The sequence below is a fragment of the Lepisma saccharinum genome, unplaced genomic scaffold (genome assembly GCF_977018435.1).
Source record: "Lepisma saccharinum unplaced genomic scaffold, izLepSacc3.1 HAP1_SCAFFOLD_616, whole genome shotgun sequence".
NCBI lineage: Eukaryota > Metazoa > Arthropoda > Insecta > Zygentoma > Lepismatidae > Lepisma > Lepisma saccharinum.
In genome coordinates this window covers 2,408-14,762 of record NW_028143288.1, presented here as the reverse complement: position 1 = coordinate 14,762, position 12,355 = coordinate 2,408, and the positions used below count along the sequence as shown (strand labels likewise).

Sequence of the window (12,355 nt, the reverse complement as noted above, 5' to 3'; positions counted from 1 at the left end):
GACGAATTTTTTAAGAATTTTCAAATTTTCAGATAGGAGGTTCCAGATGAGGTCAAAAACTACATACTCAGATCTTCACCAAACTTTGCAGGAATACTTTGCATGTCAAGACACGTGGAAAAAACGTACAAAACAAGAGATCGGAGACATCAAGATTTTCGACGAATTTTTTAAGAATTTTCAAATTTTCAGATGGGAGGTTCCAGATAAGGTCAAAAACGACATACTCAGATCTTCACCAAACTTTGCAGGGATCCATTGGAGGTCGAGACACGTGGAAAAAACGTACAAAACAAGAGATTGGAGACATCAAGATTTTGGACGAATTTTTTAAGAATTTTCAAATTTTCTGATAGGAGGTTCCATATAAGGTCAAAAACTACATACTCAGATCTTCACCAAACTTTGCAGGGATACATTGGATGTCAAGACACGTGGAAAAAACGTACAAAACAAGAGATTGGAGACATCAAGATTTTGGACGATTTTTTTAAAATTTTCAAATTTTCAGAAATGCGGTTCCAGATAAGGTCAAAAACTACATACTCAGATCTTCACCAAACTTTGCAGGGATACATTGGATGTCAAGACACGTGGAAAAAACGTACAAAACAAGAGATTCGGGTCAACAAGATTTTGGACGGATTTTTTAGGAATTTTCAAATTTTCAGATGGGAGGTTCCAGATAAGGTCAAAAACTACATACTCAGATCTTCACCAAACTCTGCAGGGATACATTGTATGTCAAGACACGTGGAAAAAACATACAAAACATAGGATTGGGGACATCAAGATTTTGTTAAATTCTTTTAAGAATTTTCAAATTTTCAGATAGGAGGTTCCATATAAGGTCAAAAACTACATACTCAGATCTTCACCAAACATTGCAGGGATACATTGGATGTCAAGACACGTGGAAAGAACGTACAAAACAAGAGATTGGAGACATCAAGATTTTGGACGAATTTTTTAAGAATTTTCAAATTTTCAGATAGGAGGCTCCATATAAGGTCAAAAACTACATACTCAGATCTTCACCAAACATTGCAGGGATACATTGGATGTCAAGACACGTGGAAAAAACGTACAAAACAAGAGATTGGAGACATCAAGATTTTGGACGAATTTTTTAAGAATTTTCAAATTTTCAGATAGGAGGTTCCAGATAAGGTCAAAAACTACATACTCAGATCTTCACCAAACGTTGCAGGGATACTTTGCATGTCAAGACACGTGGAAAAAACGTACAAAACAAGAGATTGGAGACATAAAGATTTTCGACGAATTTTTTAAGAATTTTCAAATTTTCAGATGGGAGGTTCCAGATAAGGTCAAAAACGACATACTCAGATCTTCACCAAACTTTGCATGGATACATTGGATGTCAAGACACGTGGAAAAAACGTACAAAACAAGAGATTGGGGTCATCAAGATTTTGCACGGATTTTTTAAGAATTTTCAAATTTTCAGATGGGAGGTTCCAGATAAGGTCAAAAACGACATACTCAGATCTTCACCAAACTTTGCATGGATACATTGGATGTCAAGACACGTGGAAAAAACGTACAAAACAAGAGATTGGAGACATCAAGATTTTGGACGAATTTTTTAAGAATTCTCAAATTTTCAGAAAGGAGGTTCCATATAAGGTCAAAAACTACATACTCAGATCTTCACCAAACTTTGCATGGATACATTGGATGTCAAGACACGTGGAAAAAACGTACAAAACAAGAGATTGGAGACATCAAGATTTTGGACGAATTTTTTAAGAATTCTCAAATTTTCAGAAAGGAGGTTCCATATAAGGTCAAAAACGACATACTCAGATCTTCACCAAACTTTGCAGGGATACATTGGACGTCGAGACACGTGGAAAAAACGTACAAAACAAGAGATTGGAGACATCAAGATTTTGGACGAATTTTTGAAGAATTTTCAAATTTTCTGATAGGAGGTCCCAGATAAGGTCAAAAACTACATACTCAGATCTCCACCAAACATTGCAGGGATACATTGGATGTCAAGACACGTGGAAAAAACGTACAAAACAAGAGATTGGAGACATCAAGATTTTCGACGAATTTTTGAAGAATTTTCAAATTTTCAGATAGGAGGTTCCATATAAGGTCAAAAACTACATACTCAGATCTTCACCAAACGTTGCAGGGATACTTTGCATGTCAAGACACGTGGAAAAAACGTACAAAACAAGAGATTGGAGACATCAAGATTTTCGACGAATTTTTTAAGAATTTTCAAATTTTCAGATGGGAGGTTCCAGATAAGGTCAAAAACGACATACTCAGATCTTCACCAAACTTTGCATGGATACATTGGATGTCAAGACACGTGGAAAAAACGTACAAAACAAGAGATTGGGGTCATCAAGATTTTGCACGGATTTTTTAAGAATTTTCAAATTTTCAGATGGGAGTTTCCAGATAAGGTCAAAAACGACATACTCAGATCTTCACCAAACTTTGCATGGATACATTGGATGTCAAGACACGTAAAAAAAACGTACAAAACAAGAGATTGGAGACATCAAGATTTTGGACGAATTTTTTAAGAATTCTCAAATTTTCAGAAAGGAGGTTCCATATAAGGTCAAAAACGACATACTCAGATCTTCACCAAACTTTGCAGGGATACATTGGATATCAAGACACGTGGAAAAAACGTACAAAACAAGAGATTGGAGACATCAAGATTTTGGACGAATTTTTTAAGAATTTTCAAATTTTCAGATAGGAGGTTCCAGATAAGGTCAAAAACTACATACTCAGATCTTCACCAAACTTTGCAGGGATACATTGGATGTCAAGACACGTGGAAAAAACGTACAAAACAAGAGATTGGGGTCATCAAGATTTTGGACGGATTTTTTAGGAATTTTCAAATTTTCAGATGGGAGGTTCCAGATAAGGTCAAAAACTACATACTCAGATCTTCACCAAACATTGCAGGGATACATTGGATGTCAAGACACGTGGAGAAAACGTACAAAACAAGAGATTGGAGACATCAAAATTTTGGACGAATTTTTTAAGAATTTTCAAATTTTCAGATAGGAGGTTCCAGATGAGGTCAAAAACTACATACTCAGATCTTCACCAAACTTTGCAGGAATACTTTGCATGTCAAGACACGTGGAAAAAACGTACAAAACAAGAGATCGGAGACATCAAGATTTTCGACGAATTTTTTAAGAATTTTCAAATTTTCAGATGGGAGGTTCCAGATAAGGTCAAAAACGACATACTCAGATCTTCACCAAACTTTGCATGGATACATTGGATGTCAAGACACGTGGAAAAAACATACAAAACATAGGATTGGTGACATCAAGATTTTGGACGAATTTTTTAAGAATTTTCAAATTTTCAGATAGGAGGTTCCATATAAGGTCAAAAACTACATACTCAGATCTTCACCAAACTTTGCAGGGATACATTGGAGGTCGAGACACGTGGAAAAAAAGTACAAAACAAGAGATTGGGGTCATCAAGATTTTGGACGGATTTTTTAGGAATTTTCAAATTTTCAGATGGGAGGTTCCAGATAAGGTCAAAAACTACATACTCAGATCTTCACCAAACATTGCAGGGATACATTGGATGTCAAGACACGTGGAAAAAACGTACAAAACAAGAGATTGGAGACATCAAGATTTTGGACGAATTTTTTAAGAATTTTCAAATTTTCAGATAGGAGGTTCCAGATGAGGTCAAAAACTACATACTCAGATCTTCACCAAACTTTGCAGGAATACTTTGCATGTCAAGACACGTGGAAAAAACGTACAAAACAAGAGATCGGAGACATCAAGATTTTCGACGAATTTTTTAAGAATTTTCAAATTTTCAGATGGGAGGTTCCAGATAAGGTCAAAAACGACATACTCAGATCTTCACCAAACTTTGCAGGGATCCATTGGAGGTCGAGACACGTGGAAAAAACGTACAAAACAAGAGATTGGAGACATCAAGATTTTGGACGAATTTTTTAAGAATTTTCAAATTTTCAGATAGGAGGTTCCATAGAAGGTCAAAAACTACATACTCAGATCTTCACCAAACTTTGCAGGGATACATTGGATGTCAAGAAACGTGGAAAAAACGTACAAAACAAGAGATTGGAGACATCAAGATTTTCGACGAATTTTTTAAGAATTTTCAAATTTTCAGATAGGAGGTTCCATATAAGGTCAAAAACTACATACTCAGATCTTCACCAAACTTTGCATGGATACATTATGTGTCAAGACACGTGGAAAAAACGTACAAAACAAAAGATTGGAGACATCAAGATTTTGGTCGAATTTTTTAAGAATTTTCAAATTTTCAGATGGGAGGTTCCAGATAAGGTCAAAAACTACAGTAGTTATGTTCCCGGATATGGGTCGATAAATCAATTGATTGGAAAAGATCGATGAAAGATCAATTGATGATAAAGGGCAGTGGACAAGCAAGCATTGTTTGTATTTTGGTGGAAGGCCAGAAATGGGCGGGGTTTGAGATATGTGGATGGGTTTTGATTGGTTTGTGGGGTATGGGGAGATGGTGGCGTGGGCTGGTGAGTGAGAGTGTTGCCCGAGAAAGGTGAAAGGTTACAGATGAGCGGTTGGAATGACGAAATCAGGATGTGAGTGTGGGACTGTTGGGTGATATGGAAGTGGGGTAGAACAAAGGAGGTATTGTGGACGGTGTAAAGGTTGGAGATAAAGTTCGTTGTATGTTTCCGGGAGATGTTTGTGCGTGTTTATCAATAGTGGTGTCATTGTATGTGTGGTCGGTATAGGGTAACGACCGTATAGGGTAACGACCGATGGAGGGAGAAGTGAAAAAGGAAAAAGTTGTGGAGAAACAGGGAGTAAATAAAATAAATAGAAAAAAAGTACAATTTGCAGAAGGGGATAGTGTGTATAGTATTCCGGGGTGGGAAGAGGATAGGAGGGGTACGTGGGCGTTGGACGCTTTGCGCGAGAGGATGCGCAGAGAAAATAGGTGCGTGATAAGCAAGGAGGATGAGGTATATAAGGACAATTGATCTGTTTATGTTTACATCACAGTGAGCACCCTGTGTGACCATCGTCTTCTTCCAGAGATCCAGAGACTACCTTTCAGAGTCGATTTCGAAGTGATTTACCAGGTATATAACGGTATCCGGAGGTAAGTATAAAAATGGGTATAGTATCGTGGATGATGAAATTTATTGGAGGAATGATCGGGATGACTTCATCTCCTGATCGATCAGAGAAACCGGTAACTAGACAGAGTTCTCGTCCGTTACCGACTCCTCCACAATCACCACGATCATCGATACGGTCAGGAATGTTGTCGAAAAAAAAGACATATGTGAATGTCCCTAAATATTTTACCGAGAATGAATTTCGAAAGGTGTGGGAAGAAAAGAACGCTGCCCAACACGGGTACGAAAAAATTAAACGTTATAGAAAGAACAGTATCGATGATGCTGGTGAATTGTCGAGGAAGAGAAAACGTGATACGTATAATGTAAAGTGTAATCCTATGTATGGGTATACAGAGTGTTCTCCCGAAAAGACTGTGTATCAGACATATCCTGTAACAGTTAATAGATCAAAGAAATTTAAAAGTTGTAAATCGGAAATATTTGGACATCAGAATACAAAATTGATTATTTTTGACGCCCCTGTAAGGTTCAGAGAATCCTTTTTAATTACCGTCTACAATCAAAATTTAGTGTCTGAAACGTTTTTGGAAGTCGAAAATAACGGTTTTCCGATCAGTATGCGTTTTATTAATAATCGCAGAGCAGGTTTATGTGAGACACACTATCTGTTCGAAAGAGCACCTGTATACGGGCATTTGTCGTACGGTATATGGACGAGTCGTGTAGCTAGTGAAATAGCGACACACGGATACAATGCAGGACCTTTTATTTTAGTATCAGGGCTTTCCTCATTGGATTGTATCTGTATAGAAACAGAATCGGAATTAAATTCGGAGTATTTAGATACATCTGAGTTACATGCTCCTCCACGTTGCCGGGCAACAAAATATATCATGATGGCGAATGAAAGACTGAATTGCAACCGTACCGATGTCGAATTGACACGGTACGAAAATTTGGAAAATCTGCTGAATAACGAAATTCCTCAATTATATAGGGTTGGCTGCCACGGTAAGTATATGATGGTAGATCATTGTGATGTTGCAACGTTAATGCAGATATTTCGGAGAGAGTACCGAGAATCTGTATTAACACTGGGGGAGATATTCCGGTGGTTTCGATACAGTGTGTCCCCTGAGGACCTGATAGGTGAAATATTAGGAGTAAAAGGCCCTACATTGGATCTGGAAGAATTATCGGATTATTGTTACAATCCATTACGACGAGATGATGTAAGAAATAAATATTTTTTTATTTCTAGCCTTCACAAAGTAGAAGAAAAATTCAACAGAACTTTGACCCCACCTCACCGTGAATTCCCTAACATCATCGAGGAGACCGATACATCAGAAGTGGAAGACGTGTAAAATAAAAGGTGAGAAAAAATATTACCTATATTTATTGATAGATTATAAGTCGCCGTCCTCTTCATCCGTGATATCTATAATGGAAGGCGTAATAGGAGGAGACGGTGACGCCGCAGCAGGAGAAGGTGGCGTAGCAGCAGGGGACGGTGGCGTAGCAGCAGGGGACGGTGGCGTAACAACACGAGGGACCGGCAGCACGGCGGGAGGGGGTGGCACAGCAGCAGGAGGAGGTGGTGCAACAGCACCATTCCGGACGAGTTCCAGGAGAGGCTCCGGTACCAACCCGAAGAACTGAACGCCTCGTTCTTCGTGGATACGACGGAGCCTGAAAAAAAGAAGGGAGTTAGAATAATAATATTTCATATTCACACATAAATCGGAAGTTGTATAGATAGGGGTGATGATGTAATAGATATAATTGAAAAAATGTATTACCTTTCCTGGATCTCGCCGATCTCTGCCTCCAACTCTCTCCTAAACTCTTCCCGCCTGGCTAGGAATCCGTTGTTCGCGGTAACGGCACGTTGGAGTGTTTCCACGAAACGGTGTCCGATACCCTCTAATTCAGCGCCCAAACGGTCACCAGTTGTCTGCGCCTCCACATCGACTCCTGCCACTCTATCCGTGTACCGGCGAAACGCCCTCTGCAGGTTTTGGACTTCTTCCTGCACATCGGCGTTAGCCATATACAGAAGGAAGGCCTCTAAAAGAGCCAACCCCCGATTGTTCTAAAACAAAAATGTATAACTGTAATCAAGGTGTACGTGCGATATATCTAACATATTTTCTTTATATTTTCAGATATGGCATCCCTACCATTTGAATTCAATGTATTGCATGGGAATCTTAAAGATGCAGAACATTCCGGGGAACGAAGGAATCTGTGGAGCAAGGTCCAAGCTCGCCAAGTGGAGAGACAGATCGCATGCTACATAGATTTCTGCGAGGAGAACGGGTTAGCGGAGAACCTGATGAAGAACCTGGAGGAGGTCTGCCGTGATATGGAAGTCCAAATCGACACGCTCACTAAAATGTTTAGTTACATATCAGAAAAAAAGAACACGTCCCCAGTATTTGGGGATTTTTTGGAAAATGTAAAACAGGCACAGTATGTGCCATCTCATTTATCCCTTCGTGTATGTTTCGAAATGATGGAGGTTTTCAAAAATATTAGAAAACAAAAAACTGAGGAGACAAAAAAGAACGATGAAAAGGAGATGGAGAGTAAAATGTCAGAACTTCTAAAGAAAAGAAAATTGGACAAATAAATACTAACACCACTAATACACTAACACTTTTGTCCGATTTTCGTTTGTCTACACTCGAAAAATTAAATGAGAAAGTGTATAGGTGATTTAGTAAATGAAATGTATATATTTGAAAATATAACTAGATGGATATGAAATGTTTGTAATAAAATATAATCAGAAAATATGTTATTTTTATATTAATATGAAATACCTGTATGTTAATTACGTTTTTCTCATAATACATTGGTGACATAGCTGTTTTATAATCAGAGTTCCGGATCTGCTATTCCATAAAAATGGTTCGAATCCGATTTTACTATGGTGACATGTCTCATAATTAAGGTCCCGGGTTCGATACCTGGTAAAATACACAGTAATTCGAACTCTTGATTTCGATTGGTTGTTTAAAGTCCACTTTATGCACATTAAGGCTAATCGGAACTAGACCTACAGTTTAAAGTGGGATCCGAAATGTGCCTCCACCGGGAATCGAATCCGGGGACCTTGATTACAAAAGGTAAAAATACACAGCAATTGGAACTCTTGATTTTCATTGGTTGTTTAAAGTCCACTTTATGCACATTAAGACTAATCGGAACTAGACCTACAGTTTAAAGTGGGATCCGAAATGTGCCTCCACCGGGAATCGAATCCGGGACCCTTGATTACAAGACGACGACGTTACCACTGTGTCATCGGGGAGGTCTAACAATTCGAACCCCGGTGTAAACTGGAGGTCTAGTTGTGATTAGTCTCTTTACATAAAATAAGTTAGAAACAGACAAACATGCAAATTACTTACCAAGTTTCCGTTCTCCATTTCTGTTCTGCTACAGACGATAAATGTGAAGAAAGACTGCTATAAATATTCCATATATATTGACGGTATAGTTTGATCCAAATTTTGTAACATCCTCCGTGTATCATTTAAAGGTTAGCGGTCAAATTATAATCGGGAATCTGGAAACATATTTTACAAGTTGTTTTGACATTCTAAAGGTTATAGAGGTCACGTAGCAGTTAGTGGGAAACATATTTTACAAACTGTTTTGACGTTCTCTGAAAGTATCTCTATGTATCATTCTAAAGGTTAGAGGTTACGCAGCAATTGGCAGTCTCGAGAAGGTTCTTTGTCACATTTGAGAGTATTGAGAAATAATGAAGGAGTCGATAAACTCTCGAGTCTTTTTCATTCTCCGGTGTTTATAAATTCTGTGTTTCAATATCTCGGTAGACGTAGTAATGTTTAAAAGTTAAGGATGAAATTGTAATCAACAGTTTTGAGATGAGGGTTAAAGGTTTACAAGAAGAATAAACTCTAAGGAGGTTATTTGCGGTCGATCTTTTACGAAACTACACAGAACAGACACTTTAAAAATATGGAACCTTGTGTGAAATGATGTTTATTGAAAACCAGGGCCGGCCTGGGCCCCCCTAGGAAATGATGAATAACGATTCCTGAAGTTATCACTGCATGTTAAAACCAGGGCAGGTCCGGACCCTTGGGAAATGGTGAATAACCATTGTAACGTTATTTCTGTATGCATATCGAAAACCAGGGCCGGCCCGGCCCCCTAGGAAATGATGAATAACGATTGTTGAAGTTATCACTGCATGTTAAAACCGGGACCGGTCCGGACCCTTGGGAAATGGTGAATAACCACCGTAACGTTATTTCTGTATGCATATCGAAAACCAGGGCCGGCCCGGGCCCTCTAGGAAATGATGAATAACGATTCCTGAAGTTATCACTGTCTGTTAAAACCAGGGCCGGTCCGGACCCTTGGGAAATGGTGAATAACCATCGTAACGTTATTTCTGTATGTATATCGAAAACCAGGGCCGGCCCGGACCCCTAGGAAATGATGAACAACGTTTAGTGAAGTTATCACTGTATGTTAAAACCAGGGCCGGTCCGGACCCTTGGGAAATGGTGAATAACCTTCGTAACGTTATTTCTGTATGTATATCGAAAACCAGGGCCGGCCCGGACCCCTAGGAAATGATGAACAACGTTTGGTGAAGTTTACACTGTATGTTAAAACCAGGGCCGGCCCGGGCCCTTTGGAAAATGGTGAATGACCTTTGACCCCGACCTTTGACCTTTTTTTTTTTTTTTTTTTTTTTTTTTTTTTTGAATTTTTTTTTTTTTTTTTTTTTTTTTTTTTGAAATTTTTTTTTTTTTTTTTTTTTTTTGAATTTTTTTTTTTTTTTTTTTTTTTTTTTTTTTTTTTTTTTTTTTTTTTTGCAAATTTTCAAATCGTTATATCTCCGTGCCTAATTGAGATAGAAGGATGATCGATAGGTCGTTGAACTCGGAATGAAATCCTCTTTCTATCGGAAAAAATTTCATCATTCTAGGATCAACAGTTTCCTATTTCCTTTATTACCAATCGAAGACTCCCCTTCCGACCACTCTACTAAAAGGTCTCGATGTGCAGATTCCGAATCTGTAACGGTTTTCAGGCTAACTCAATCAGCAATACAACTATGTCTCTTTGAAATGTTTACGTTTTCTGAAATTTTGCCAAGTTTTAGGTTATCAGGCAATTTGACCTCTACAATTCCTGTTCTATTTTATTAGAAATATCTTTTCATTATCGAAGACTTTAACCTTGTTTATAGATAAGAACCAGGAAACCGTTACACATTTCTAGAAAGTTTACAATACAACCAGGAAACCGTTAGATAAATCATTAAAACAAAAGGGGTCGTAGATACCGGAAAGATTGTTACTTATTTCCTGGAAACCTATAAATCAGACAGTAAAACCGTTAGAATCAGTATTGTGATGCTGAGGTATATAACATAGACACCCTCTTTTGTGAGTAGTTTCTGGAATACTATTATCCTCCTATCATGGACTTACAGTTATCTGCTGACGAATTGTTAGTGTTATATCGTAACGGGTATTACAAAACAGCTGACCAGTTACGAAAACTACTGGCGTACATTGCACAAAGGATAATTGAAGGAGAGACTGTCTCTTTAGTTGAAGAGTATGATCAATTACTACGGGCAGTAACAACAACAACAGCAACACCCGAACTTTTCGGAAAAGGAGTATCATCGCCACCGAATATTCACACATCCGATACTGCATCATCTCAAGGAACTTCAAGGAATGCCGTATCCAGACCAGACCCGGAACCTCTACCTGGACCGTCTTGGAGAGAGGACCCCTTACCGACAGTTGAACAGTCACCTCAGAATATTTCTGAATCACATAGAAGAGGTAAGAAAAGAAAACGTGATACAATACCTCGTGAACACATAGGAAATATATTGTTACACAATATTCAGGAACGTGAATACCCTAAATTTCGTTCCAAGGGACAACGTGTGGAATTCAGTTTCTCACATCCTCCAGAAAATGTTGACCCTCACAGTTGGATTCGTCAAGGTGTTGAAAACCTTCTCACCTATGTGAAAAAGAATGCTAAGGACGGAGATAAAATAGGTTTAACACTATCTAACATATCCGACCCAAATGTAAAAGATATTTATATCGGATGGCATAGAAGTGATCAGTTACATAGTGATATGGTATGGACTGTTATGCATAAAATACTACAAAGTGCAAAAACATTTTCAAGTACAGACCGTCTAATTTTACGGGCTGACCGTGTTGATATACCTGTCGGAGGAGGAGGAGACGGTAAGCGTGCCTATTGTTTACCAAATTATATCCTAAGTACACTGAAGAGAAGTGTTGTCAGTGTACCAAATAGAAAAAAACCTCTTTGTTTAGCTGAAGCTCTGGTTATAGGGAAAGCCCATGTAGATAAAGATCCATCGTATACACAATATAAAAGAAATAGAAATCTTCTTAGACCTGTTTTTGAACTAATGCGAAAGGCAGGTGTAAATCTAACAGACAATACGTGTGTCGGAAGTGGAATTCCTGAACTCAAAAAATTTCAACAAGTTCTTACAGAATATAAAATCACTGTGTACAATAACCTTCGTGATGTTAAAGATATTCTTTTTGAAGGAGAGGTTGAGAATGTCTCCAAATACATATATCTTCTATACGACAGTACTCGGCAGCATTACGATGTTATTGTGAACCGTGTTGGAGCTTTTGCAGCAAAACAGGAATGCCAGGGATGTAACGAACTTATATTTTGTAAACCACATATTCATCAGTGCAAACAAATGTGTTCCATGTGCCGCGCAATCCCTCCATGCGTACCTGAAACAGGAGTTTATAAAACATGTCAAACATGTTACAGAATTTTCAAAAATGAGAAATGTTTTACAAATCATGTTTCTACACTATTTCGAAACGGTACAGTATGTAGTGAAATCCAACAGTGTCCTCGATGTTTTAGAATTGTTCTCACAAATAATTCGTATGAGAAAGTACATAGGTGTAACATGAAATACTGTACTGTCTGTAACTGTGTGAAACCTATAAATCATATGTGTTACATGTCCATTCCAAAAGCTAAACAGAATTCGAAATTTCTATTTGTGTTTTATGATTTCGAATGTTATACTGATATTCCGTACTGCGATAAAGAAAAAACTTTTCTTCATGTTCCGAATCTGATCGTGGTACAAACAGCCTGCCATGC

General features: G+C 38.1%; 1 protein-coding gene across 1 annotated transcript; it reads right to left on the bottom strand.

The window, feature by feature from the left end:
- Positions 1–5,713: 5,713 nt before the first annotated feature.
- LOC145983068 (uncharacterized) lies at positions 5,714–7,868 on the bottom strand. Its single transcript, XM_083116343.1, has 2 exons — positions 6,961–7,868; positions 5,714–6,850 (listed from the first exon to the last, which is right to left on the bottom strand). The coding sequence occupies exons 1-2, from the start codon at positions 7,209–7,211 to the stop codon at positions 6,568–6,570; spliced, it is 534 nt and encodes a 177-aa protein (XP_082972469.1). The 5' UTR covers positions 7,212–7,868; the 3' UTR covers positions 5,714–6,567.
- Between the last annotated feature and the right edge of the window lie 4,487 nt (positions 7,869–12,355).